The 26,972-nt window shown below is 61.2% G+C and overlaps 1 protein-coding gene across 11 annotated transcripts in view; it reads left to right on the top strand.

Moving 5' to 3' along the window:
- Positions 1-323: 323 nt before the first annotated feature.
- KLF8 (KLF transcription factor 8) overlaps positions 324-26,972 on the top strand; it is a 32,388-nt gene continuing 5,739 nt past the window's right edge. The window contains exons 1-6 of one of the 11 annotated variants that reach the window (XM_088151705.1): positions 326-469; positions 2,978-3,046; positions 4,289-4,458; positions 24,395-24,932; positions 25,603-25,705; positions 25,850-25,986. In XM_088151705.1, the coding sequence (XP_088007831.1) occupies positions 24,431-24,932; positions 25,603-25,705; positions 25,850-25,986 (742 nt within the window). In that variant the 5' untranslated portion in view covers positions 326-469; positions 2,978-3,046; positions 4,289-4,458; positions 24,395-24,430. Of the gene's footprint in view, positions 470-867; positions 4,009-4,288; positions 4,459-4,511; positions 5,645-18,897; positions 19,601-19,912; positions 21,859-23,156; positions 23,695-24,394; positions 24,933-25,602; positions 25,706-25,849; positions 25,987-26,972 lie in introns of those variants that run through there. The other 10 variants (XM_088151706.1, XM_088151710.1, XM_088151709.1 and 7 more) reach the window with 10 other exon arrangements.

Raw genomic sequence — 26,972 nt, 5'->3', positions numbered from 1 at the left:
CGGAGCGGGCGGGAGGGCGAGCGGCCCCTCCCCAGCTCGGCCGCCGGTTCTCCGGATGGCGAAGGCGAGGCGGGGGTTCTCCCCCCGGCCGGCCGGCCGGCTCTGCGGAGGACGGCGAGGAGCGCCCGCCCCGCCCGCGCGCCAAGCCTCCCCCGGAGCCGCCGGGAGCAAGTTGGCCGCGGCGCCTGCGAGGGGCTGGTGATTGACAGCGCGTGTAGCCGCGGCTGGGTGGAGCCCTGGGTGGGGTCAGGGACTGGCGGCTGGGTGGGGAGCCGAGCGCGAGGAGAGGGAGGAGAGCCAGCCAGCCAGCCGGCGGACGAACGGACGGACGGGCAGAGGCGCCGGAGCCCGAGCCCGAGCCGGAGCGGGGCAGCGAAAGCCGCCCAGCCAGCCTACCCGCCCGCGGCCGTCCCCGCTCCGGCGCTCTCCGGGCCTGGACCGGCAGCCGCGCGGGAGGAGTCGACGCAAAGTAAGTCGGCGCGGGGCGCGCGAGCGAGCCAGGCGGAGAGGCGGGCCGGGCAGAGGGTGGGGAGGAAGAGGAAGCGGCGCCACCCCAGGAAGCGGCGGCGGCAGCGGCAGAGCGCGCCTGGCACCGGCGGCTCAGCGGAGCCGCGGCTCGGCGCCCACAGCCTCCGCCCCCGAGCGGACCGGGCGGCCCCTTCCCGGCTGAGGAGCCCGGCCGGCGTTCCGCCAGCGGCCCCTCTCCAGCTGGGCGGCTCCGCGGGGCCGGCTCGCCTGCCGCCGGGCAAGGTGGAGGGTGCTGCTGGCCCGGAGAGCGGGCTGGGCGTGGCGGGCGGTGCTCGGGAGGGGCAGCGGGCTTCTCCCGGCCGGAGGAGCCTCTCGTCCGCTCACCGCCGGTCGCGCTCCCTCCTGGGCGCGGGCGCGGGCTCTGCGGAGCTGACAGCTGGAGAGGCTGCGCGCGCCCCCGACGCCCCTCTGGCGCCGTGGGCGTCGGGTCCCCGAAGGCAGAAGGTGGGAGGACCCGTGGTCCCTGGCCCGCGGGGCGGGGCCGAGCAGCAGGTGGGCGGGGCCGGGCTGGGAAGGGGCGTCCCTTTCTGATCCGGCCCCTCCCGGGTGCCTGGCTGGCTTGGGCGGCTTGCGCTCTCGCTCGGTGGGTGGGAGCGGCGGCGCTTGGAGGGAGGTCAGCCCCGGGGTTTGGGATGACGCCGGATGGGCGTTTCAGGGCGGGACCCGCCTCCCCCCAATCCCGCGGAGCGTTCTTTACGCGCCCAGGGGTGCTCTTGCGCGGTCCATAGCTTCTAGCAGAGTGTGGTGTTGGTTGCGCCAGGAGGGCCAGGGAGCTGCTGCAAAGGCTGGAGCCCGCGGCTTCTCCGGGCCGACCATTCCCTCCTACCTCCGTTTCCCTCCTCCCTTCCGGGTGTGCGGGGAGGGGGTGCTGTTGGGGCTATTCTGTTGGGGCCCCCGAAGCACTTCTAAGAGTTGCCAGGAAACTGACATTTAGTCAGGTTGCTGGAGAAAGCGAGCGGGCACAGAGCGTGAAGATGCTGGATGTGAGTAGAAATTCCATGAAGTTAGGTGCCGTTTTTTATACTGCTTCCCCCGCGCCTTTGCCCCGCCTGCTTCGGGAGTCCAGGCCCCCCCGCACGCCCCTGGTTTATGGATGGGGAGGGGTTGGCTCCTGCCAAAGGCGTGCTGCTCCTCCTGGCCTCCGAATTAGAAAAGAGGGATGAGGGTGGGGGGGCCTTGGAAGCCCCGAGTGCCTTTAGCAAATCCCTTTTTTTCTCCAGGGAGGGCTTGGCCTCAACTTGTGCCAAGTGTGTGGTTGGCATGGGGGGGGGGCGTGATGTGGGTTCCTCCATCTGCTTCCTTTCCTGTGATTTGCTTTCAGGGTCCTCCCTCCTACCCCTTGGTGCTCTGGGGGGAGTTCTGCTGTTTCTCTGGGTCAGGTGGGGGAGGGCTGGCAGAGGTGGCCTTTGGTGCCCATCTGGGGGCTAACCGGCTGTCTGATCCACTGGGGCCCATGTGGGGAGGAGCCTTGTGGTTTAGGCGGGTTTTGGCTGTGTGATAGTTGAACTGAAGCTGGTGAGTTTTGGGGGCTTTCCCCGAGTCCCCCAGGCAGAAAGGTCTCCACAAAGCCAGTTGCATCTCTGGGTTTGAGAAGTCCCTGATGCAGCTGAGGGTGTAATCGGGGCTGCTTGTGCTCCCTGCTTCAAGGCCGCCTGTTTGGATTCTCACGGACCGGTCCTGGCAGGACCCTTGTGGGTGTCAGGCTGCTTTATGGCTTGTTAGGGGGGCAGAGCAGCCCATGGGGCTCCTAAGCTCGTGGGGCCACCCAGGAAGCTGGGCTCTGAGGGTGGACAGTTTCTGGACCTCCTGTGGTGGAGCATCAGTTTTGGGGCCCAGGGGCCCATAAAACGTCTTTGGGGGGAGCCTGATTCTTGCACCAAAGGCCAGCTTTTGAGAGCTCAGCATACTGTATGTGGGGAGGCCTCTCCTTCCATTATGCCCACAACAACAGCTCTGTGAGGTAGGTGAGTGGGCTGAGAGAGAGGAGAACAGCTCAACATGTCCTGGGAGTGCTGTGGTTGAATAGGGGGCTTGTCTCCAAGTCCAGTCCAGGTCCCTAACCACTGCACTTCACTGCCTACTTTTGTTCTGCCTTTCTCCTTTTGAAGGTCCTCCGTGGTAGCTTTGCTCTCGGAAGGGGGGGGCTTCTCCAGGTGGGTGCTCTCAGGTGGCCATGAGTTCCGAAGGTCCTTTGCTACCATTAATGGTTATGCTTTGTTTGCACAAGCAGGAGCCCAACAGTTCAGCAGAAGAAATCTGACATAAGATACTTTCCAATTTATGGCCTCTCAGCACAGTCTTTCTCTTTATCATTGAGGACCACCTTTGACATGCTTAACTCTTTCCCGTTCCTTCTTGTTCCTGGCCAAACATCAACCACCTAAAATATGTGTGTGTGTATTTTTTTCTGAGAATAAGTGGTACAAGCATTGAGATGTGTTTCTTTTAGGGCTAAAGGTGTGAGTATTCAGGAGGGTTCTGCGTGATGTGTTGGAGCGGTGGCTAGAGAAAACGCATGGTGAGCTGGTCTCTGCTTCCCCCCTCCTCAGCCCCTCAGGTCCCCACTAACCTCGTTGGGGGACGCAGCTCACCTTTCCTGCCCTGCTTTCTGTTCTGTCCCCCAACCTGTTCTTGCTGGCAGGCTCATGACTTCCTTGAATCCAGAGGCTCTTCCTTTGTTTTGAGCTGTGTGTGTTTGGATCTGTGGGATGTGCCCCTTATGTGGCTGACGAACGGCTCGGGCAGTGCTGGCGCCTGTCCGTTTCAGAAGCATGGTGGAGGCAGACCTTTGTGCCTAGACCGAAGAGACCAGTTCCTGCTTCTCGAGAAGGACCAGGAAGCCTGTGGGTGTGGACGTCAGGGTCAGTCCTGCTGGGCCATTGATTAAATCCTGCCAGACTTCCTTGGCTGTTCCTCTCTTGGCCCAAGCACCTGCCCTGTCTGGACAGAATAAATGCTGCCTTGCTGCCCTCCCCCAGTCACTGAATTACTCTCAGTTTTCCTCCGTCTGCTCCCTTTTCTGGTGAACTCTGGCCCTTTCGGCAGGAGGATCTGACCTCCCTGCTGGCAGCTTGTCCAGATAAGAGTCATGTGGAAAGAGGGCTTGGCTTGTCCTGCAGCTGACCCTGCGGGGTAGTTCTTCTTGGAGTGGGAGTGTGCGAGATGCTTGCCGGGACTGTCCCAGCCGAAAGCAAAGCCTAGGCTTAAAGGACAGACAGTTTGAAAGGACCAAGCCCGCTTCTGGATGCTTCTAGGCCAGAGGTCCCCAACCTGGTCACCTTCCACACGAATGGACTTCAGCTCCCAGCATTCTCAGCAGTGGTAGTGGCTGTGCTGGCTGAGGAATTCTGGGGGTAAACATCTACACATCTGGAAGTCGCCAAGAGGGAAGCCCCACGTGAGGCAGTATCTGCAGCCTCCCTGGCCCGTGGACTGTCCCCCTGCCATTCCGTTTGAGGAGCACAGAGCTTGATCCTCAGGGTACGCACAAGCAGGATTGTCCCTAGGCTGAGGTTTGTACCCAGTGCCAAGGTTCACTGTGCCTTGTGCCCGCCTGCCTGGCAAAGCCTCAGGAACTTGCTGGCTTACTAATCTCAGCTGAATGTGCACGGCCTGAAATTGCAGGAGAGATTTAAAAATATTTTGCACAGAATACATTCCCATTTCTGTGCTATAGCCTGGGCCTGTTCCTGTTCCATGTGGCATTCTCTAAATAAAAAAAGGTTAACATCCTTTTTTTCTAATTTTGTTTTTATTTTAGGAAGGTGAGCTGTGACGAGGCAATAAAAATGGTTAAGGCACCAAGCTAGAAACCAGGAGACTGAATTCTAGTCCCACCTTAGGCATGAAAGCCGGCTGGGTGACTTTGGGCCAGCTCAAAAGCCCAACCCACCTCACAGGGCGCTTGTTGTGAGGAGGAAGGAATATTAGGTATGTTCGCCGCCTTGATTTATATAAAAATAAAGGTGGGATTGAAAAATCTAAAAAAAATGTCCACTTCTTTTGAAAAGAAATATGTTTTAGCATTCTAAAATGCTAAAGGGGATCCAGAAGGAATGCCTGTTCTGGAGTAGAGTTTTCAAAGGATTTCATCTCATGGTTTGTATCACTTGCTTGTTCTCCATTGTGGTCCGTCTGTTCTTTTATGGTCAAGCAAAGAAGCGTGGCAATTTTTAATGTCAGCTGTCTGAGGATAGGGGTCCCCTCCTGCTCCCCAAAGGCTGCTGGTCTGCCGAGATTTGGGTTGGTCGAGGCAGACTTGGGATGCGTCCTCTCCCAGCGCTCGGCCCATGAAGGGTTTCCTGGTGTGCGGGCTGTCCCAACTCGCATCAGCATAGTCTTTCGGGGGCAGGGGCTTTGTGGAGCAGGTACCCTGAGTGCTTGGGGGTGGTTGGGTTGTTTTTAAACAACGTGAAACGGTTTTCAGGCTTCCAGGACTGTTTTTGCCTGCATCCTGTTCCGATGTGAGAAGCTGCAAGCCAAGTGGCCATGGGAACGGGCTCACCACCCCTAACCTGGGAATTCTGGCAGTGGCTCTCAGCGTGTCTAGCAGAGAAAACCCCCTTCCTTCAACCTGCTTGCTCGCCTCGGGCGTCTCAGCGGGAGACTTTCTGCACAAACCCGTTTTTTGTCATAGAACGCAGTGGAGATGCGACTTGGCCCCAGATGGGGGACCCTTTCAGCCCCACCCACCTGTGGAAGGGAGAAACGGGCAGTGCAGCCTGCAGTTGGGCACATTAAAAGCTGCCTCCCCCCCAGCCCCCCTCCTGCGCCTTGCTTCCCTCTGGCACAAGGAAGCAGAGCTGCTGCTATGCTTGGAAGGTCACAGCTGTGAGCAGAAAGGGCACGTGTGGAGGCGGGGGCCGGGGCAGGGGGAGCCGCCCCAGGGAAGTGCCTGGATGCACCAGAGATGCTCTGCCTGCAGAGGGGGAGGGAGCTCTGCCCCAGCTCCCTTCTGGGGGCTAATCCTAATGGGCGGGAGGGGAGCAGCCCTCTGAGGTCCCGTTCTCAAAATGTCACTTGGCTGTCGGGTGCCACGGTCCAAGGGAAGAGGAGAAGCCCACGCCCCCTTCTCCCAACATGGCGCCTGGCTGGCACTTGGGCTTCTCCACCCAAGGTGAGTCTCTCTGCACCCTTCTTGCTTCTTCTCCCCGCCTCCTGTGGATGGGGGTGATGACCCCTCCCCATGTGCTCTGCCGGCTGGAGGGGGCACCTCCTGCTGTGCAGCTCCCTGGCAGCGACACTTGGAGACCTTTTCAGGAGGAGCAGTTGTCACAGTGGCTTTAATTCCTTTTATCCCCGTTACTCGTTTCATCGTTAGCTGCCCTGAATGCCCACAGGCGGAAGAGGAGGGACTCCCCCAGCGGCCCGGGGTGGCCTCCCCTCGCACACCTTGGCCGCCTGACCTCCTGGTGGAATCTGCCCGGCGGCCCAGGCACCGCCTCCCCAGGGCTGCCCTGCTGCTGCCTCTCTGTAGCGCCTGACCTCTGCGTGCACCGAGGTGGCTGGAGAGGTGCTGAGCGCCCAGGCTCGGCTCCAAGACTGGTGCGCTGTGCCAGCGCGCGGCCTCCCTGGAACATTTGAAACGGGATCCTGAACTCACTTGAGCTGGCAGGCGCCTCAGAGGTGACAGTCCCTGAGCTTGGCCCGCTTGGTTCTCAGGGCTGCCTCGCTCTTGGACAGGGCTGGGCCTGCCTCCGGAGCTTCTGGGCCCTCGGGCCTATTTTTCAGGCAGGGGGGTGGGGAAGTGGCTGGAACAGCACTCCAGCCCCACACTGGTGGGTCCTGGCCCGAGCATCCACCTCGACCAGTGGCTGTTAGCTGTGGGAAGGTGGCAATGTTGGCGTTATCTGGGGCGGCTGGATCTTGGCCGGCGGGCGCAGAGTGCCGTTCTGTGCCGAATTCCTGTGGTCTGGACCTGGTGCAGAGGTTACGCCAGGAGTTCACACGGTTTCTGCTGCTTCTCCTGCTTTCGCGTCACCCAACTGGTTACAGCTTGTTTGTTTCCTGGGCCTGGCCCGTTCTGTCACTACGCAGCAGAAGCACACCCTGGCTTCTTCCCTGGGCTTCCCTTGTCCCACTTGGTGCCGGCAGCGCCTTGCACATCCCGTAAACAGTGTGCCGATGCGCAGGAGCGGTTCTCTTGCCAATGGATTGCTTTTCAGCCATGAATATTTCAGGTTTATGTGCACGATCCTGGCGCAGATGGCTTGCAATCCCAAGGGACGCTGGCCTGCTAGTGAACTCCTCCCATTCGCATTCTGCTGAAGATGAGACGGGGGGGCACTCATGCAGAGCAGGGTCGTTTCATGGAGCAAGAAGGTCCGGGAGGGATGGTCAGCCCCATGGTGCATAGGACCTTCTGCACGCCAGACACTCAGGTGACTCTGGCCCACGGCTGGACCAAAAGGGGGTGTCCAGCCGGTCATTTTCTATAGATCTGGACCTGCTGGAAGGGGCTCCTTGGTTGATGATTGGCTGCCCTTCCACAGATCTCGTCGGCCTCGGCCTGTTTTTTCCGCGTTCAGGTCTGCCTGCTCCTCCATGGAGCCTGGTGTCCTTGTGGCGTGAGCAGCTTCTGGGAGCTTCTAGCGTGGCTGCCTCTTGAGGCCGGGGGGCCCCTGTGGCCAGGGGGGAGGCAGCCTAGGAAGCGCAGGTCTATCTGCCCGGGGCCTGGATGCTCCTTTGCCCGTCCGACGTCCCGGCAGAGTTTCCAGGCAGCTCAAGGCCACAGGCTTCCAGCCCGTAATGCAGAAAAAGTCAGTGATCAAAACAGGACCGTTTCCAAAAGGGGTATTTGCCTAAAGCTCAGGGGAGGGGTCTTAAGGAACTTCTGGAGGGGGAAGGTACCTTTCTTTGACGTATTTCTGTGCTGCCTGCTCCTTGAATGGCTTACCTTAACAGGAGCAGTATAAAACAGAGGAGGGGGTCCAGGAGGGAAACTTCTCTGGCCAGGAGGGTCTACAGAGGAGCTTCCTGGTTTTAGCCTGCACCCCCCCGCCCCTGGTCCCACCCTGACCACAATCTGGGAAGGGCTTGCAGTTTCGAGGCCACCCTTCTTTGAAGGGAGGAGGGGCTGTGGTGCTGGGGGGCAGTACTACCCCCTTGGTTGGGAGCAGGTGGGCATTGACCCCACCCCCCCTCTCAGTTCTGGGTGCAGCACATCACTGGGAGGCTGTAGGGCTGGGAAGAAGACATTTACATGGAAATGGGTCTTTGCTACTCTGCTTGGTCCCCAGCTCTAAAAGGAAGGGACGTCTCTTTGTGGCCAGGGGTGCTGGCCTCCTGCCCATTTCTCTTTGAGTACCCCCCCCCCACCATGACTGTTGTTTCTTGCAGTTTGGGAGGAAAGGAAGTGAACGCTCCACCCTCTGCTTTCCGAACGTGGGGGGCCTAGAGCCTGGCCATGGGCCCAGCCTGGCCACCTGGGGGTGGGGGCGATCAGGCCTGCAGATACTCAGCAGCAAGGCTCTGGGTTGCTGGGAGCACTCAGGCCACCCAGGAGGAATCTGCAAGGTGGAGGGGCCTTCTAGACCGCTCAGCCCGCCCCTTGGCAAGATGCGGACAATTGAGAGCAAGCCCAGCCTTGCCAATGGGTGCCCTTTGACAGGCTTGGCCTGCCACCCCCAGGGATCCCTTCCAGGATGGGGAGGATGGAACTGCAGCACTCCCAGCCAAGCGCCACTTGAATGCCCCCCAGCCCAGGACAGCCTTTATAAGCAGGACATTTTCCCAGGAAACCCCCTTCCTGTTCAGCGCAGCTGCCTTGGGATCCAAATGAGAGACCCTCCACCCTCCAGCCGCCTTCCTTCTTGGATAGTTGAACCAATGTGGGAAGAAGTGGGGTTGGACAGTGCCCGGGTGTCTGTGAGTGATGCTGCCTGCTGAGGCCCAGTGGCACCAAGGGTGCATCCTGACTCCTCCGAAGGTGCCTCCGCCTAGCTCCCACCTGCAGCGAAACAAAGGTGTGCTGAGAAAAGCAGGCTTCTGCTGCAAGGGAGATGCCAGCAGTGGGGTGGTAGAAGGTCTCCTGGGGAGGGCCTGGATTCTCTCCCAGAGAGGCTGCAAGGAGTGGAAATTGGGAGGCTTGCTGCTATCCTGGTATGAAGGAGTGGGGTGGGGCAGTCTCTTTGTCAAAGGATGGTGCTTTCTGGGCATCCTCTCCCCTGGTGTGGTCTCTGCCAGTGCACTTCCTTTCCTCCCTTCTTCACAGATGGCATTGCCAGCTGGAGGGCTCTGCCCACACAGTCCTTCACATGTCCCGCATGGTGCCAGCCCTGTAGCACAAGGCCTGGCGTGCAGAGGCAGCCCTGGGTAGCACAGCCTGCAGCTGGGTGGAGTGGGACTCTGTGTTTTTCCACTCTCCAAGGCCAGGAGCAGGGTTATGGAGAGGTTGCAGGGGAAGGGAGGAGTGCCCCGACTCACACCCAGCCTGGGGCTAACGGGTTAGCCGTTCCCCGGGTTGGGCCCAGGCTCCCTTCTGCTGGCCCTGGGGAGCAGGTAGGAGGGACCCCGCTGCCAGGACGGCTCTGTAGGATGGCACGTCCAGGCCGCGTGCCCCAGAGGTTGGTGGGTCCTGCTGCTGCTGCGGAACGACAGGGTCCGGGCGGGGCTTCGCGATTTGGGGTCTCTCTCTCCCGCAGATCACACAGTCAGTTTCTCAGTTTCTAGTTACACAGTGCTTGAAAACAATAAACACAAACATTCAAACAAAAGCTTCTCTGTTTGTCCCTTGCAGCGACCCCTTGATTCGCTGCTCAAGGTGGGGAGGGGAACATGGCAGGAGGCTGCCAGGCCCTGGGCGGGGTGGTCATTCTTTCCTGGAAATTCTCAAGTTGCGGAGGCAGAAAAGGCAATGAAGTCCAGTAGAAGTGGATGGACTCTCCTGCTAGAGGCCACGACAGCCACGAGCTGCAGTGGCCTTAAACAGGGTGAAGGTGAATTAATGGGGGAGAAGAGCTGGGGCCTCTGCGTGGAGCACGTGCCGCCTGTACGGGAGGGCGCTCAGTTGGGTCCTGCTGGTAGAGGGTGGCATGCATTATAGGCTGTCCAGTTCCTCACCAGAACCAAGCTAGTGGTGTGTGTCAAAAGGAGCCTCGGGAGGGGGGCTAGCCCTCATGATTCCTCCTGCTGCCAGTCTCTCCGTTATTTCCAGAGGTGGGCAGTGTCCCCAGCCTCCTGATTCCTGGCATTCAGGCGACCCAGCACCCTGCCAGCTTGAAGCTGTTGAGCGGATGCATTGAAGAGGGAGTGAGCGAGGGAGGGCCTGGCCTCCGATCTGGCACTACACCCCCCCCCCCCGCCGGACTTGGGAAAAGGGGAACATTTTCAGAGCTTGGCCTGGGGTGGGAAAGGGGGAACAGCACTGCTGCACTAGCATTAGTGACTGACTAATACGATCTCTGTAGAAATTAATATAATCTGGCATTAAAACGGCTCCCCACCCCCATGAAATACTGCAAGGAATATTCATTGTTTTGAAAGTGGCGTTCGGATAGTTTTGTGGTGGCAGGTAACGGCAAGGTGAGATGTTCTTGCCTTCCCGCCGCCAACCCGCAGAGACTTGGGGGCTGGCTTTTCTCTTTCATGCCCCCGCCGAAAGCCTCTTCGTTGAGGGGCTGCTTTGCTTCCGGCCAGCAGAGATGCCCCGTGGTCCAAGGTGGGAGTGAGCCTCTGCCCTGCTCACAGCCCGGGCCACCACCCTGCAGGTTTCAGAATGTGGCCGGGAGGGGTTGCTTGGCAACTTCCAGTGCCTTGCCTGCCCCCACCTCCCCCCTCCTCTGGACAGCTTGACAAGCTGCAGGCAGGCGGGCGTGGGGGAAGGGGTGGCTGGGAATTGGCATGCTCTCCCCCCAAGAGGGTGGCAGCAGCAACTGCAGCAGTTGTAGCCCCCGAGTCTTCTTCCTCCCCCCATCTCTGGAGGTGGTTGTGGAGCATGTCCTGTGGTTGCTTAGCAACTGCTCCCTCGCACACACCTTTCCTGCAAAGGCAGGAAGGCTGCTGCCTGGCCAGGCAGGAGGGGATGAGGGGGGCTCCGGGACTGCCTGCAAGGGCCTGCCCCTTCAGAGAGACCCTCACCGCCCCCCCGTCCTTTCTTCAGGACAGGAGGCAGTTGGCCCCAGGGGTCCTTTTCCAAAACAGATGAAGCAGGTCCAGGCAAGCCCCCTCAAAATGTGTGTGGGGGGGTTAACTTACAGCTGGGATTGCCTCAGACCCCCCCTGGCCATTCTGCTACCTGCCCCCCTGCTTCCACTTCTTCTGGGTCCCAACAGGTGAGATGCTACTGGGCACGGCGGGCAAAATGGGTGGCCTTGGGTGGAGAGGCTGTGGGCAGAAGCGGAGGGGCAGTTCTGGTGGCAGGCCCTTTGGCCCCAGGTGTGAGACTGCCCTGGCACGCCCAAGGGTGCAAGGAGGCTTGGCAAGTCTGCCTCTGCCCTGAGCTGTTTGGGGAAGTCTTTCAGATGAGTGACTCCTGGCGCTTCTCCAACATGTGCCCCCAGCCCAGCCCAGCCCAGCCTGTCTGGGAGGTGCCAGTTTGAAGCAGCCCCTGGAAGCCTCGGGCATGTTTCAAAGCTCTGTAAAAGTTTTCAATTGCATTGTGTTAATTAATGCGACAGAAGAGGAAAACAATCAAGGATATCAATTCTATCAATTGTACTAATTTCAATTAATGTTAAATAAAGCCAGATTCAGGTTTTTTTCTTTGATCCCTGCTTTGTGAATACAGCCACTGACACACCACTGTGAGCCTGATGCCCCCCCACCCCCCGCCCCATGCCTGCTTGCTTTATGGTAAACAGTCCCATTTCTGTCCTTGTAGGCAAGGAGATCCTGGGGCTCTGTTGAATTGCAAAGCCTCCCTGCTCCAACCTTGGGGATCTTCGTTTTCTCCTCTCTGTGGAGCTGTCTTGGGAGGGGAGGAATAAGGACAGGCACAAGAGGAGGCGAATCTTTTGGCACGCTTTTCTCAACACCCCTCCCCCTTAATGAGGTTGGGATAAGAACCCCTTAAGATTCCTGGAGGGAGGGTCCCCAAGTCTCTCTCTCGCGTAGTTTTGTGGCCAGAATTCCTCTCCAGCTGTTCTGAAATGCAGCCAGCTCAGCCTAAGCCCCAAGCCAGACCCAGCTCGCGGTTGCAAACAGCCTAGTATTAAGAGCAGGGGGGGGGGGTTGCGACCTTTTGCGGCTTTGTGTTCCGGGTGCCACCACTGAGGGCTTGCTCTTTCTTACCAGGCCGTCAGCCAGGGTGCCTCTGGGTGCCAAGCAGGGTCTAGAGCAGCCTCCTTGCCCTCTTGCTTGCCTGCCCGGCTGCCCAAGTGACTTTGCTGGCCCTCTGGAGCCGGTACTGGCCCTGCTGGGTGTGTGAGTTCTCTAGGCAACTGCGCAGACAGGCTTGGCCACCTGCCTCCTCCCTGCCTCACAGTGCCATCTGCGTCTGCCTGCCAGCATCTCCTCTGGCGGAGGAACAGGGTGAGGCCATGCTGGGGCTGGGGCTGGGCCCGGGAGGAAATTCCTGCAGGAGGTGTGGACACAGAGTGGCTGGGTGTGTCCCCTCCAGCACAGGCCCGCTGCCGGGCAGTATCTGGGGCTCCGCCTTGCTGGCTCAGGCTCCGGAGGGAGCCTCCCTCCTCCCATCTGTGGGCTCCCGGCCTTTGCTGCTGCGAGCCCGGCTGGCTCAGCTGCCAGTCCCTGGGCCCTGGGCAGGGCAGGGCAGGGCGGCTCCCGCCAGCCGCTGTTCACCAGGCAGTTCCCGGTTCCCCTTCCATTAATCTTGTCCAGGCACAAGCTATTCTCCACTGGGTGCTCCCTCTGGACCAGTTCTTGCCGTAGGAGGTGCTGGGGAGGACCCCCCCAGCAAAGCCAGGGGGCTCCTCTGCATCTGCCGTGGCAGCCCCACCAGTGGGAATGCGGGCTGTTGGCGGCTGTTGCCAAGGGCAGCTTTTCAGAAGCAGCCCCTTCCGCGGGGCCTCCTGAAGAGTGGGGACTTTCTTAAAACAAAGACTTGCGGTTGGCACCATGTTTCACGTCGGCAGGAGATAAGCGATGGGGGAGCGATCGATGGGAATGGGGTTGGGGGGCCTTCGGCTTCCTTCCACGGTGCTTAGCACTTTGGCAGTCTTTGAAGCAGAAGAAAAGGACTTTAGGCTTCTTCCAGAATCCAGAGTGGGGCTGTGAGGGGGCTGCCTTTCTGCTCAGGGGGTGGGCGGTTCTTTCCCTGGTCAGAGACTTGGGTTCCAGGCTCGAATGGGTTGGAAAACTCGTGGGGCTCCTGGGAGGTTGGCACGGGGGGCCCAGAAGAAGGAGCCAGTAGCCTGTACCAGGAGTGAGTGAGGGTCTTTGTGAAGTCCCCGTGGGCTGCTTTCTCCAACCAGGTGTTCTCCAGATGTCCTGCAGTTCCAGAATCCCAGGGGGTGGGGGTGGGGCCTTGACATAAGCAGAGGGCGCCAGGTTGGGGAGGCTGTAACAAAGCCCTGGCAAATTCATGAAGCGGCTGCCCCCCAACTCCTGCTGCCTCCGAGGAGCCCCAGGCCCTCTGTTGCCCATTTCCACCTCTTCCTCCCAGAGCTGGAGGTGGCTCGGAGGCCCCCTGAGGTTGCTGAGCCACAGCTCTGAGGGCTGCTCTTCCGTGGCCAAGAGGAAGGGTCCTGGCAGCTCCCGTGGGCTCAGGTTCTCTGTCCTGCTGAATGTTTCCCTGGTGCTGTCTCAGTCCAGAAGAGGGAGGGACCTGAGGCCGGCCTCCCCCTAGGACTGTCCGCTGTGCAGGCAAGGGGCTCTTGTGGGCCCCTTAGCCACCCCCTTTCTTGGGGTGGGCACTCCTTCTCCGAAATTGGATTAGAATGCCCTGCTGGCTGGCATCCTTCCCTCCTTGGGGCCCAGCTCTGCCCGGTCTCTGGCACTCAGCTGTGTCCTGGGTGAGAGCCCATCCTTGCCAACGAACGCGCAGAAGTCCAGAGAGGTACACAGCTTGATATCTCATCCATGGCAGCCACAGGGCATTGCTTAAACCTGACCAGGTATCACATAGGATTACGTTTTCCAGTGAAATAGTGAAATACCTCTGAAAGCAGATAATTTCCAACCATGCAAAGGGCGGGAGGGTCGATCCCCACACCTGCCTCACTCGTCCCCTAATCCATACCCCCGCGGGGCCCTGAAGGCAATGGCGGACAGGCCATTAGAGAGTGAAACCAAGTTTGGGCCCTGCTGCGGGGAAGGTTAATGTGTAACTGGGACGGGGGCGTGCCTCTAGCCATGACTGGGGGATTGGGGCCTTCTGAGCAGGGCCCTGTTTCCACCCACAAAATGCTGGTGCCTCTGCAAACTGTCTTTAGGTGATCTAATGCCAAATGCCTGGTTCACCCAACAGTAAACCATAATGGGCTTGGTTTGTGGAAATCCATGCATTATGGTTTAATATTTTGTGCAAATCAGACCACTGCAACTTTTCAGTGCCTGCGTTAAACTCCTAGCTTCCAATGAATGTGGGAAAGCTCCTGGGCTTCTTATGCGGATATCCTTAAGGGGGTGCTTTGGATGTTTGAGGTGGGCACCAGTGGCGCCAGCTCTGGGCCTCAGTGGGAGAGGACCACCAAGGCTGTGCTGGGCCCCGGCAGAGGAGGGTCTCCCGCCCATAAGCCTTTCTCGTGGGGGATGCCTGCTACTTCTGCTCCCCTGTTACAGAATAGCGCACAGCTACAGCGTCCTTTGGGGTGGTACCAAGGAGCTGCCCGCCAAGCCTGTCCACTCCTGTGCCTGGCAGCATGGCCCCTTCTTGCTGTGATTGCCTTCTGGGGCTGGACGGATCCTTGCTCTTGCTGGGGTCGCAGAGCGGCGAGCTCGCCTTCCTCTGTTTTTGGGGAGCCGAGGCAGCTGTCCTTGCGCCCTCCGCTCCGCCCCACTGAGGGGGCGCTGCCTGTTTGTGCGGGGGGTGGTGGATGGAGGGGTAATTCCTGGTGGGCAGTGATCTGCTGCCGCCTTCCCAGGCCGAGAGGAAGCAGCCCCCTCATTCTTTGTTTGCTGAAGTGAGCAGGCGAGATGACCTCCCTCCCAGTGAGGGACCAAGCTCTCAGCGTGCACGCCCTGGGGAGATAGGATGCGCAGCATGGGTCTTGTGGTTACACAGGAAAAGTGGAAGCGGAGCTCAGCGCTTCCGTCTGGGCAGTGGGGAAGACCTTTGGAAGTGGAGACCCGAAACACCCTCTTGCCAAATGTGAAGGCCCTCTAAAAGAAAGGTTGGGGGCTTTTTTCTTTCCCAGCTGCACAATAGCAGTGGCGCTTGGGACTGAAAGTGAAACCTCCGTATCCGGAAGCTGTCTACCGCTGGTTCCAGCAAAGCGTGGGCAGAGAGGAAGAGCACTGTCCTCCGTCCTGCTTCTGGATCCCTTTCTCCAGGCGTGGCTTTTGTGGGAAGGGGTGTTGGCTTGGCTAGACTTTCAGTCTGCAAACCACTTTAGTTTCTTTTGTTTGAATCTGGGGGCAAAAGCGGGACCGCCAGAAGCTCCCCACCCCCCGGCCAGAAGGCACTCCGGGAAGTTCAGCTGCTCTCTGTCTCAGCAGAGCATCTCTTCTCCATGGAGGGGAGGGTGTACTTTCACTGCAGAAAAGGGAAACCTTGGCAGGCGGGGGGGGGGGGGGGCTCAACTCAGAAAAAAGTCTTGTGCAGCTGGAGAGGAGCTTCTTCAAGAGGAGCTGAGGCTGAGAAGCCTGGGGGCTCGCTGGTGGCTCAGCACTGCTCCATTTCTGGAGGGGGCCCTGGTGGGGGTGGCCGGCTCTAGCCTTGCCCTTCTGGCCCACCCCTCTTGGAGGCGCGGGGACGGGTGGCCAGGGGGCCCAGATTCAGCCCCTCATTCCCAGTTTCAAAGAGAAAGCCCCCGGCCCCTGGCTTCCTTTGGTGAGTTGGGCTGCTCTTTCCTCAGCCTGCTGGAGGGCCAACAGTTGGTGCACAGAAGCTGTACATCGATGTCTGGCGTGAGAGTTCCCCATGCTCAGCCTTGCCCTGGTGGCTCTGGGCACAGACAGTCATTTGCACCTCTGTGGTGGGTGAGCCCGTTGCTTTTCTACTTCAGGAAGTGGCCTTTGCTGGTGTCCGCACCAAGGGAGGAAAGGTGTCCGTGAACTTGTCTGCAACGTCCCCGACATTAATGACCACAGCATTAACTTGCTCCCTGACTGTTTTTGCTACTCTGCTTTCATCTTGCGTGTGTAAAAGAGTGCTGCGTGTGTCCCCAAACCATTGTTGCTCTAGTAAACCAAAGTGCTCGTTCCTCCAGCCCCCCAAGTGCCTGGGACTGCCCTGTGGGGAAGGCCCCCTGGCCACGTTGGGAGATCTGCTGCAAAGGCAGGAGCGGCAGAGCCGGTTTCTCCCACAGGCCCCCCAGCCGGCTTCTGAACACGAGCACTAGCCGTGCAAGGCAGTGGGGTGAGCAGAGCGGAAACGGCGTCTGAGTGAGAGAGGCTGCTTCTTCCCCAGAGTTGGTGGGGGTGAGGGGTGGGATAGAGTTCCGCTTGTTTGAGAGGGGCAGAATATCTACCTTCCCCACTGCTTCCAGCCACCAGGGGCTGAGCGCCTCTCACTTTGGGGGAGAAATGGGTCCCTGAAATGAAGCTGCTGCCCCTGGAATTATGGGCCTTTATCTTCACTTTCGTAAGAATAAAGCACAGCGTGAGAGCACCAGAGGGGGCGAGCTCCTGGCCCTCTGGGAGGCACTGCAGCCTGGGAGCGATGGGAGTTGTGGTAACCTCGAAGATCCTCTCCAGTAGGGAGTGTCAGCTTTGCATGGGGCAGCCCAGTGCAGAGGGAGGGCCTCTCTCTTCACACTGGGTGAAGCTTACATTTGAGCGCAGCCTACGTTTCTGTGCCATTCTCACCCCCACCTGGCAGGAAACTTCATGGCTGTGTTTTCAGAGGGTGCAAAGTTAACCCATGGGGTGGGGGGGCGGTGCTGCAGGTGGGGCTGCTGCCCTTCTGCCAGTGGGATCAGAGCGAGAGGCAGGGTGTCCTCCTGGTGCAGGAAGGTGGGAATCCTGCCCAGAGACACCTCCCACCAAGAAGGAGAGGGACCCCCCCCCGCAAGTTAGCCCTGCCGGACTTTCCTGCCTCCGACCCCCCCACCCCTTCAGGGCTGGAGGAATGCGCTCCAGCCCCATTCAGCTGCCTCACTCCCTACGCCCTCTACTCTCTGGGGAGGACGCCGCCCGTTGCGAGGGAGGGGTGGGGCTGCTTCTCCACTGATTGGCCTGGGGCAGGGCGGGGGCCGCCGTGCAGCTTCACCCAAGCAGGCAGGAATTGCCTGTCCATCATGGGCGGAGGCGAGTTGGGGGAGGGGGAGGGGAGCCTGGCAGTGCTCTTGCCCGGCCGCCAGCTGGCCTGGCCCTCCTCCTCCTCCTCCTCCTCCTCCTCTACCCTCCTGTTCCCTCAGTGTTGGCTGTCCTTGGAAGAGTGGCCTCCAGAGTCAGGCCTTGCTTGGCGTCTGCACCAGTGGTGCAGCACTTTTGCGCCAGTCCAGAGCAGAAGAGGGCGAGGGGAACGGGCACTGCAGCACAGCCTCTCACCTGGATACCTGTGACTAGGGGCTTCAGCACAGGCCAGGGCTGGTTAAATAGCACAGCTAATTTCAGATGGGGGCTCAAAGGTAGAAGGAAAGCCCTGGATTCTTGCGGGAGCGTGCTTGGCATTTGTGGAGGCCCCAGCTGCCAGGCTTGGTCTTGCCACAGCAGTCCCAGAGCTGCCTGTGGGCACAAGTTCTGCAGAAGAGGAACTCTTGCTACCAGGGCATAGCCTGGGGGATCAGGGCTTTCTGGCTCCCCCTAGAAGAAGAGAGGCCCTGTTCCATTCATTGCACCTTTTTTTAAAACAGGCAGAAAGGGGAGGATCCTGCCCAGTGAGGTACCAAACCCTTGGGAACAGTGTCCCCTGTAGAGGTCTAACCACGGCACTCCCCTCCAAGCGATGACTTGATTTCTTTTCAGCTTTCACCTCATTGAACACCCAACCAGTTAAAAGATTAACTCATCTCTGCATCTGCCTGGCAGTTACCCCCAGCTTCTGGGGACATTTGAAAACCAGTAATAACTGGGGAGGGGGGTTACAATTGATTCTTTGGAAACAGGAGGCTGACCCAAGCATAGACTTCAGTACCTCCACTTGGGTGGATTAGTCACTTCTCTCTGTTCAGATGGAAGAACGGGGGGTGTCACAGCTGCCCTTTCTTTTTAACTGGATGCTTTTTTGAGGGGGGGGTGAGATTGTCGATGCCAAACGGGCTTCCCTGCAGGGCTAGTGAAAGCCAGGGTGGGGTGGCTGCCTTGTTCAAAGTTGCAGGGAGGATGGCTGGCATCATGAATAGCACGAACCAGTGCCCAGACTTGGTTCCCACTGCACCTGGTGAGTTTTTGGTGGGTTTCAGCCTGCAGAAGAATATGTTGACAGCTGGACCAAATGCTTGCCTGGTCTTTAGAGCAAAGTCCGTTAAACCTGGCAAAGGCCTGCGAGCGGAGTGGGGCCAAGGCGGTCACTGCAGTCCAGAAGAGTTTCCTTGGTTTTCTGAAGCCCCTGAGCTGGGCAAGGAACTAGGGGACTGATGGCCTAGCTGGGGGCACTGCCTCCTCCTTGCCCCCTTTGCTGGAGCCACCAGGCTGGGGAGGGAATGCCACCAAGAAGGGGACTGAGATGTGCTGGCAGAGAGGCCTCCTCTGTGGCTGAAGAAGCCCATTTTTCCCAGGTTCTTGAATGTGGGGAAGCATTTCTTCTTTCACAGCGTCCGTTTGGCCCCCTTTCCTTCCTCTCCTGCTGCATCTGCCCCTCTTGGAAACGGCTTTTCTAGAGCTCAGCCCTGGAAGGTAATCAGGGGCCTGGGAGCAGGGAGAGAGGCCTCCAGCACTGGCACCGCTAGCCTGTAGGGTGGTGTGAATGGCCTAGGAGCCACGGGTGCAGGGACCCATCTTCAGGCTGCAAACAGGAGGAACAACCTGCCCCCCCCGGCAGGGCCCCCCCTTCAAGGCTTTGTTCGCTCGGCGCAGAGCAGAGGCGGGGCTCCCTTCGCCAGGCCGCTCCCTCCCATCTCGCCCGCCACCCGCCCAAGCTGCCACACCAGAGGGCTGGGCTGGGCGCGGCGGGGGTTTGCGCGATAGGCTTCTTGGTGACACTTGCCTTAGGAGGGTGGGGAGAGGGGCAGGCAGGGGGCGTTGGGAAGCGATGCCCTTCCGGGGTCGAGCCGAACTGGGGGCGGCGCGGAGTATCAGCGCGAAGGGCTGAGTGGGGCAAGGAGGGATCGCTGCCCTCGCTGCCGGCTTCTCTCGAAGCGCGCCGGCTTCTCCCCAGCGGGAGCGGCTCTTCGGTGCCAGTTTGGGGTCCTGCGGGTGGGTCAAAAGCAACGGGGTCTGTGGCCGGGGAGGCTTGGCGCGGGACACAGCCTTTCTCTGCGCCGAGCGAAATGGTTCGCGGGCGGGCCTCGGACTCTTCCCTGGCCCTGCTGCTGAGCATCCCCACGGTCTGGAAGTGCACGTGCAAAGCAGCCCAAGCGCCGTTCTCGCTGCTAGTTTAACTCGCGATTGAATGGGGACTGCTAAGCAAGCCTTGGCGCGCGCGCCCCCTCCGCCCCTTGGCCGCCTTCGCCGGGGCGGGTCCGTCCACCTGCCGGGGCTCGGCCAGCGGGCTGACGTGCCCGCCCGATCCTGGCCGCCCTCCGCAATCGTGGGCGGGTCCGCAGGGGCGGAGAGGCGCCGAGGAGCTGGCCAAAGTCGCGCAGAGGCCAGCGCAGCGAGCCCCAGGCCGACTTGGCTTGCCGCGGCGGGAGCCGGGCGGAGCTCCCCAAACACCAGCGCCACCGCCGCCTCCTTGGCCGGACCCCTCCCCAGGGTGGGGCTGGCATGAGGGCACACCCACCCACCCGGCAGGCGCCGGAGCCAGAGCGCGCAGCCTGCTGCGGAGCGAGGAGGAGGAGGAGGAGGAGGAGGGCCGCTGCCGCCGGGCCCGGCAAAGCCCCTCGCGTTGCCCGCCTGCCAGCCCGCCGCGCGCCGGCTCGCGATGATCCTGCCCGCGGAGAGGTCGAGCGCCGCGCAGAGGGCCTGGGCGGTGAGTGCGCCGCGGAGAGAGGCGAAGCGCCCTCCCCTGCCCCGGCGGCGTCGGGCCGGCAGGAAGCAGCGCGCTCGGGAGGCAGGTCGCTAGGCCGAGGGGGAAGGGAGCGCTTGCCCCATCGCGGCCGGCCGGGGCGCCGCCACCTGGGCAGACGTTACGCCGCCCGCTTGGGCGCTGCTGGAGCAGCCGAGCTGTGTTGGACCGCAACGCGCTCACCAGGCTGGCCGGGAACGATTGGGCACAGTCCGGGCACGGGGGTGGAAGCTTCTCTAGAGCGCAAAAGATGCGGGGAGGTGAGAGCAAAGGGGCCCGGCTGAGTAACACCCCCCTCGCAACAATTGCGGCCCGGAGCTGGAAGCCTCCTTTCGGTTGAGGACTGAAAGGTGGGGCTGCCAGGCTGCCCTCCGGGCCCACGCCCTGCTCTCACCCTCCCGCGCAGAAGAGCCGATCTCTTGATGACAGGTAGCATCCATGACAGCTGCCTGGAGCCTCCATGGGTAGGGGTAGTTCCCCTCTGCATTCCTGGTGGCCCTGGGCTCTCAGTGTGGGAGGGAAGAGCTTCGGAGTGCCCGGGAGGGGAGGGCTTGCTGTGGCTGGAAGGACGTCTGTGTGAACGAGTGGGCTTTTCCCTTGAGACAGTAGGACATCAGCCTGTGCCCCCTCCCCTGCTTTCCAGTTGGCTCTTTGGGGTTGAGCTGAAGGGAAGCAGACGGGTTCCCTGCGTTCTGTGAGCGGGGGCGGGGGGAGCTCTCAGTCGGATGCCCGTTGGCTGCGGTCTGGAGAAGGTGCAGGTTTGTTAAACAGCTTAAATGTGGTGTTTGCAAGCGCCCTTTGGTTGAAGATGCCAGTTAAAGACCAAACATCTGGCCAGGTGGGCCTCTCCCTGCCTACTCCCCTCCCCCGCAAGATATGTCAGTAAAGGACAGGAGACACATCTCAGGTGTGAGAAGACCTGCAGGCCCTTCTCTGTTTTGTGAAGTCTTTTTTCCTGGAGTTGAGCAGACAAGACGCACAGCTACGCTCGGAGGTTGTCAGGGCCACAGAGAACTGGAGGGAGTTGCAGCCCCTCCACATTAAAAATCCATTTTTAGTTTTACCCCCTCGAAGTCGACTGAGACAAGGAGAGAGTCTCTGCGCTGGGTAAACAGTTGGGAGACGGAAAGCGCTGCTCATGTACGTGGGAAGGCCGGGGGGGGGGATTCAGCTCTACCCAGCCTGGCTCAGGAGCAGTAATTCCCCCTCCCTGCCGGAAGATGGACGCTCCTTGATTGCGCAGAGGGGAGCAGCCTTTTCATTCGTTCCCCCTTTCGTGACTTCTTGGCTGGTCTGAGAAAGCTTTTGCCCAGCGCTGGGTCACCTGCCCTTCCGTCCCCTTCTGCCTCCTCCTGGGCTGAGCTCTTCCTTGGACTGGCGTAAAAGAAGCTGCTGGGGCGACGCCCCCAGGGTGTGACTTCCGTGACCTGGGGTTGGCGGGCAGGAAGAGGCTGGTGGACGCGCTGTTTCCCTTTCGGAAGGGGCTCTTTTCTGGCTCCTCGTAAGACTGGCCTCTGCCACCCAGAGCAGGAAAGAAAAACTGGTCTTGAAGGGGAGCGTGGATTTTTCTGCCATGCTGGGGGGCTGCGGGGGTTTAGCTTTGCTTCCCCAAACCTGCCCCTCTCTGAGCAAAAGGAAGGAAGGGTGCTGCCCCTTGCTCTGCCCCCACTCAGTAGCCCCTACGCTCGGTCCCCTGGCACTTGGGAGGGGAGATCATGGGGTTCAAACTGCTTCCCAGCCGAGTTGGGGTCATCCGGGAGCTGGGAGGGCTGCTGAGGTGGGGCTACCTGCCTCCGGGCTGACCCTTCTGGGGAAGGAAGGGGATCCTCTGTGTTGTGGGGGTGTTGGCTCAGAAGCCCTACCGCCGTGAGGAAATACTGGCCTCGTCCTGCTCCTGTGCAGGCCTTACCGATGTGAGTAAAGATTACACCTGAGGAGGAGGAGGAGGAGGCACCAGGGGCTCTGGGCTAGCCTGGCGCTCCTCTCCTGCAGTTCCGTTGCCCGTGGTCTTCCGCCTGGGCCGGTTAAAGGCTCCTGGCGAGGCGCTGATCCTCTGCAGGAGAAACTAACACGCGCACCTGCAAAGCCACGAGGAGGCCGGACGCCCGCCGTTTGTTTCTCTGCCGTGGCTCTGGGGCCGAGGGAGTCCAGAAGCCAACCCAAGGCGGGCGGGAAGGCCGTCGTGCTGGCAACCAACGGAATCTGGAGGGTTTCCAGGCAGGGTGCGTGTGAGGAGCTGGCGGGCCAAGGGGAGGGAGGTGCAGCAGGCAGGCTGCGGATTAGAGCACCCGGGGAGGGAGCAGCAGGTGCTGCGGAGAGCTGAGCTCGCCGGAAGCGCGGGGGGGCGGGCCCCGGGAGGGGGGAGGGGGAAGGGGAAGCCGCCCTCTGTGGCCCCGGGGAGGGATTCTGCGTCCTGCAGCGGCGCCCCGTTTCGAGGAAGCCGGCAAGAGTGGGGGAAAGCAGCACCTTCCTTTTGAGAACAGAGAATACGCGTGACTCGTTATGTAAATGCACTCGGCTCTCCGTGGTGAAAAAGCGCCCTGCGACGGCGCCTGTTCCTCTTGCAAGTCTTAAGCTGCAAGCAGAAGCGGGTTGGGCAGAGAGTCCTCCTCACCCCGCTCCTCAGCCGGAGGACTAAATGCCGCTGGGGTAACAGGGGTGTGTGCGGGCCGGGCTTCAGAAGCCACGAAGCGAAATTCACGCTGGGAGACCCGATGTTGGTCCAGCAGCCCCGGAGCTGGAGCCGGGCTGCCCTGTAGCCGCTCCAGATCTGGAGGAGCAGCGCGGCCTCCACAGAGGCTTCTGCACCGCTGCTTCCCAGAGCAGCCCCACACGAACGCTTGCCGTGACTCAGCTCTGGCAGATGCAGCCCTCTGCAGCTGGCGTGCGGGGCAGCAGCAGAGCGGAGGCATTCCTGCAGCCGCTTCGTCTTTCGGAAGTAAAGTGGGGGGAGGGGCCAAACACTCGTTTCTTCCCCCTCCACACAAGTAGCTGGATCTCGCCTGGCCCACTCCGGCCTCCCCCCTCTACCGCATCGGTCCCCAGCCCTGGACCCTGCTTTGCTTGAGCAGCACCAGCAGCCGCCTCTCTCAAGGGCCCCCAGCAGCGGGTGTCCCAAAGGAGCAGGACGGAGGGGGGCCGGTGGAAGGCTCCTCCCTGCACATCCCTTCTGTACCCCTCTCTCTGGGCCTTCCCATGCCCAAGGGGAGGGCGGGCCACACAAAACCCTGACACTCCCACCCCAAACCAGGGCTGCAGGAGGGGAGGGGGCTGCTCCCCCAGAAAAGCTGCTCAGCCTGCTTGTCCTCTGCTCAAAGCAAAGCGGAGAAGTGATGGAACAGGGAGGGGGTGCTGTCTTGTCCTGGATGCTGACAGGCCAGAGGGCAAACTGCCAGCCCAAGCCCACCCAGAAAGTCTGGGGGAAGGGCACCCTCCTTGCCCTGCCAAAGGAGAGGCTTGTTTTGGGCTTGCCTGCTTGACCAGTCCTGGGCGGGTCTCGGAACGGGTCTCGGAACGCCCGTCCAGGCTGCTGCAGGGGCCCCAACAGGGAGGGAGCGCCTGGGGCAGGACCTTTTGGTCCCTCCCTCCCTCCCTCCCTCCCTCCTGCAGTCCTCTGTCCCCGCCCCACTTGTTGAGCTTTGCATCCAAGGCACCTGGAGAGCAGCCATGCCACTCCCTGGCCCCCTCCCCTTTGCCCTTGCCGTCTGGCCAGCTGGGGCAGAGCCTGCTCTCCTCCATCCCTGCCAGGGCCAGCCCTGATCCGAGGCCAGCCCCTGCTGGATGGCCTCCAAACACCCGAGCCAGCTGCGGAAGGAGCTTGCTGCTTTTGGGGACGGGGGTGGTTCTCCGGCCCAAGGACTGGGTGCCCTTCCAAGGTGGTGGGCACCGGGGCCTCCTCAGCCTCACACAGCCTGTCACGGGGCGGAGATAAATGACTGCTTCTCCCCAGCTTTGCATTAACCCTTCCAGCCCTTGCCTCTCCAGCCTGCTCACCTCCCTCCCTCCTGGAGGGGGGGGGTTGCTGGCTTTGTGGAAGGAGGGGGCACCCCAGGGCTCAGGTGAGATCCCCTTGAAGCAGCAAGTGGGGGGGTGAAAAGGCAGGTCCTTGTTGGGGAGAACACAGCCCCCCACAAGGAGGCCAACCTAGCTCAGCTCCCGCTGCTCTTCTGGGGAGGGGCGGTCATCAACCCACCTCCCCTCTTGGTGTTTCCTTCGCAAGCCCCATAAGAAGGCTGCCGGCTCTGCAGAAGCGAGAGGTGCTCCAGGCCCCATCCTTCTCAGAGGGCCAGGCTGCCTGACGGCCTTTGGGCCTGCCAAGATTTGTGGGAACAGAGCAACTGCTTCAGATGCCAGCCGGAGAAGCAGCCCATCTTCCGAAAACACAGGCTGCCACCGGATCCTTTTTCCCACGCACACCCATCATCTTGAGGGTTGAGGGTGGGGGGATCCTTTTGGAGGATCCCAGCCCCTTTCCCAGAGTCTTTGGGGGCAGGCACAGTGACGGTTCAGCAGGGTCTCAGGGACAGGAGGGGTCCCTCCTTGCAGAGCCCACTTTGGCTGTCCCCCTTGAGGCCTGGTGGACCTCAGGACACCTCCGGAGGTTCATAAGAGGACCTGGATGATTTGAGTGGTTTTCTGCGTGTTGGGGAGGGCCAGACCGGGGATCCTTGGGCTCCCTTGCAACTCCAGCATGCTGTGGGACTGCAGATCAATTCCGGGCTGGGGGTTTCTTACGCTGTGCCCCTTTCTCCCCTGCAGTCTGCAGGGCTGGCCCACGGCAAGGCCAGGCCCAGGATGAGTTCCTCCTCGCTGCTGGAGGAGAGCTCCCTCGAGCCCCCGGTGCTGCTGAGCGACATCAAGACGGAGCCCCCCGAAGAGCTGCTGGCCACCGACTGCAACCAACCGCAGGCCGAGCCGGTGGACCTGTCTCTCCATAAGCCCAAGAGCTCCCTGCAGCCTCCTGCCGTCCGCTCTTCGCCCATGCTGGCCACACCGCCCACCCCAGCCCCCGTGGTCTCCATGTCACCCTCGGGGCTGGGCTCATCCTCGGCCATCCCCGCCGTGCTCTCCCCCGGCTCCATCCTCGCGTCGACGCAGGGCAGTGGCGGGCAGCAGATCTTGCACGTCATCCACACCATCCCTTCGGTCAACCTGCCCAGCAAGATGGGCCACCTGCAGACCATCCCCGTGGTGGTGCAGTCCCTGCCTGTGGTCTATACCGCCATGCCCAGCGACGGCGTCACGGCCGCCATCACGGTGCCGCTGATTGGGGGGGATGGCAAGAACGCTGGATCTGGTGAGCCGCCAGGGCTGCAGGGCCGGGATGGGACCGCCGGCCTCCCTCCTCTGCCTGCGGCTGGATCCTGGCCCTTTGGGTCACGCAGGCCCAGAGCCGAGGCAGAGGGCAGGCTGAAGCTCTTCCTCTCTCCCTGGTCGCATCCCCGATGTGGAAGGGGGGGGCAGCTGCTGCAGAGACAGGGTCCTCCCTCTCCAGCAGAGTCTGGCTGGAGGGGGGGCGGGCTGAGCAGAGGAGGAAGCAGACGCGCTTCAGCGCCAGACCGGAAGCGTCGCTGGATGGCAGGTCCCTCGTCCTGGGTTTGAACAGGGCCTCTCTCCCCCCACCTGCTTGCCAGCGGGGGAGGCAAGGAAAACGCCCTGCGAGCAAATGATAAATGGAACTCCCCCCGCCATAATGAACATCCATTTACGCAGAGATCCACTCTACATCTCCCTCTGCCCAAGGGCTAGGCTGTCACGCCGCGTCTTGGGAAGAGGCAGAAGTTTCCAGGGCATGGGGTGGAGAAGGTTGGGGGGGTGTCAGAAATAGGAGTCGTTTGCCCTGGCACTCTCGCCTGCTGCTGCTGGCGAGGGAGCCTTCTACGGCTCTGCCTCCCAGCGGCTGATATTCTCTTTCCTTTGAGGACCTGCCAGCCTGATCTCTGACCGGGTTTCTGTTTCTTCGGCAGTGAAAGTCGACCCCAGTTCCATGTGCCCCGTGGAGATCAATAGTGACAGCGAGGACAGTGCCTCCGAGAGTGGGCCCGCCTCCTTTCCCGACCCCCAGAAAGAGTGAGTCACGGCCTGGAAGGGGGCGAGGGGGAGGCTGCTCTGCGTGGACGGCAGAGGAGCGTTCCAGCAGAAGCGCCCAGGAAGCGTGGCGCTGTCTGAGCGCCCTCTGAGCTCCGGCTTCGGCCCTCCCGAATGTCTTGCCAGGCCCTCATTGGGGAGACCGCCGCGGACGGAGTCCCCTGACCTGAAGAAGAGGCGGATCCACCAGTGTGACTTCGAGGGGTGCAACAAAGTTTACACGAAGAGCTCACACTTGAAAGCACACCGAAGGATACACACCGGTGCGTCCTTGGGATGGGGGAGGCATGGTCAGTGCGGCCAATTTCCATGTGGTCTCACCCCTTTCAGTAGGACCCCTGGATTCTTCAGGGCCCATTACGTTCTGGGGAACCCCCAAGGGAGCTGCTGTTGAATTCCCATTAGACGCATCCTTCTGCCTAAATCATACCGCCCTGCTTCCCCCCCCCCCCCCCCCGCTTTGGATGTCCAGGACAAGTGTGGCCAGCAGCATCAGGCCGGCAGAGCCTGCCCTGTTTACTCAGAGTTGCCCGACTTCTAAGCCCAGAGGGGCCAGATTGGGGTCTTAGGTGTGCCTTCTGCCTCCCCGGCTTTCCCCTTCCCTTCCTTTCTGGAGATCTCATGGTGTCTGGGAGCCATTTGCCTCCCACCCGGGAACCTCCACTCTCCTGCCTCTGCTTTCTGCCACCCCTCTGGAAATACCCTGGGGGCAGGGTCCAGGTCAGTCACTACATCCTAGGAAGGGCTGTGCGAGGGCTGCGGCAGGGGGGCCTCGCAGCTTAGAAAGGGGCCGAGGCGGCCGAGAGGCTAGACTTAGGCCAGGCGTGGACAGAAGGCGGGGGAGGGGCTCTCCTCACTCTTTCCAGCAGAACCCCAGGAGGGTCTCGGAGCCGCCTCCTCACCCGGTGGGGAGTGGAACCCGGGACGGTGCGGATGCAGCTAGCGGGGAGCCTGTGAAAGGGGCAGGCAAATTTGGTGGCTGAGTTCTCAGGCCACGTGGCTCTGGGCGCTGCGCTCTGGAACCCCAAGGGGCAGCGCCCACTTCCCGCGGCTTCCTTCAACACAGGGAGGGCTCCTGCGGGGGATCCCAGCCAGGCGGGGCAGGCGCTGCTTTCTGCTGCTGCACTGATGAAACACGTCGCAAGAGGGGCTCCCCTCCCTCCCCCCCCCAGCCCAAGTGGACTGGACTTGGGAACAAAGCCTTACAGCGGATCCCCTCTCGAGCAGGTGGCTCTCTGCGGATGCCCGC

Source organism: Python bivittatus, unplaced genomic scaffold (genome assembly GCF_059951505.1).
Source record: "Python bivittatus isolate LINGU-HERP-01145 unplaced genomic scaffold, Pbiv_v1 ctg000670_np1212, whole genome shotgun sequence".
Classification (NCBI taxonomy): domain Eukaryota; kingdom Metazoa; phylum Chordata; class Lepidosauria; order Squamata; family Pythonidae; genus Python; species Python bivittatus.
The sequence above is the reverse complement of the archived record's forward strand: the minus strand, read 5'-3'. Positions and strand labels throughout refer to the sequence as shown.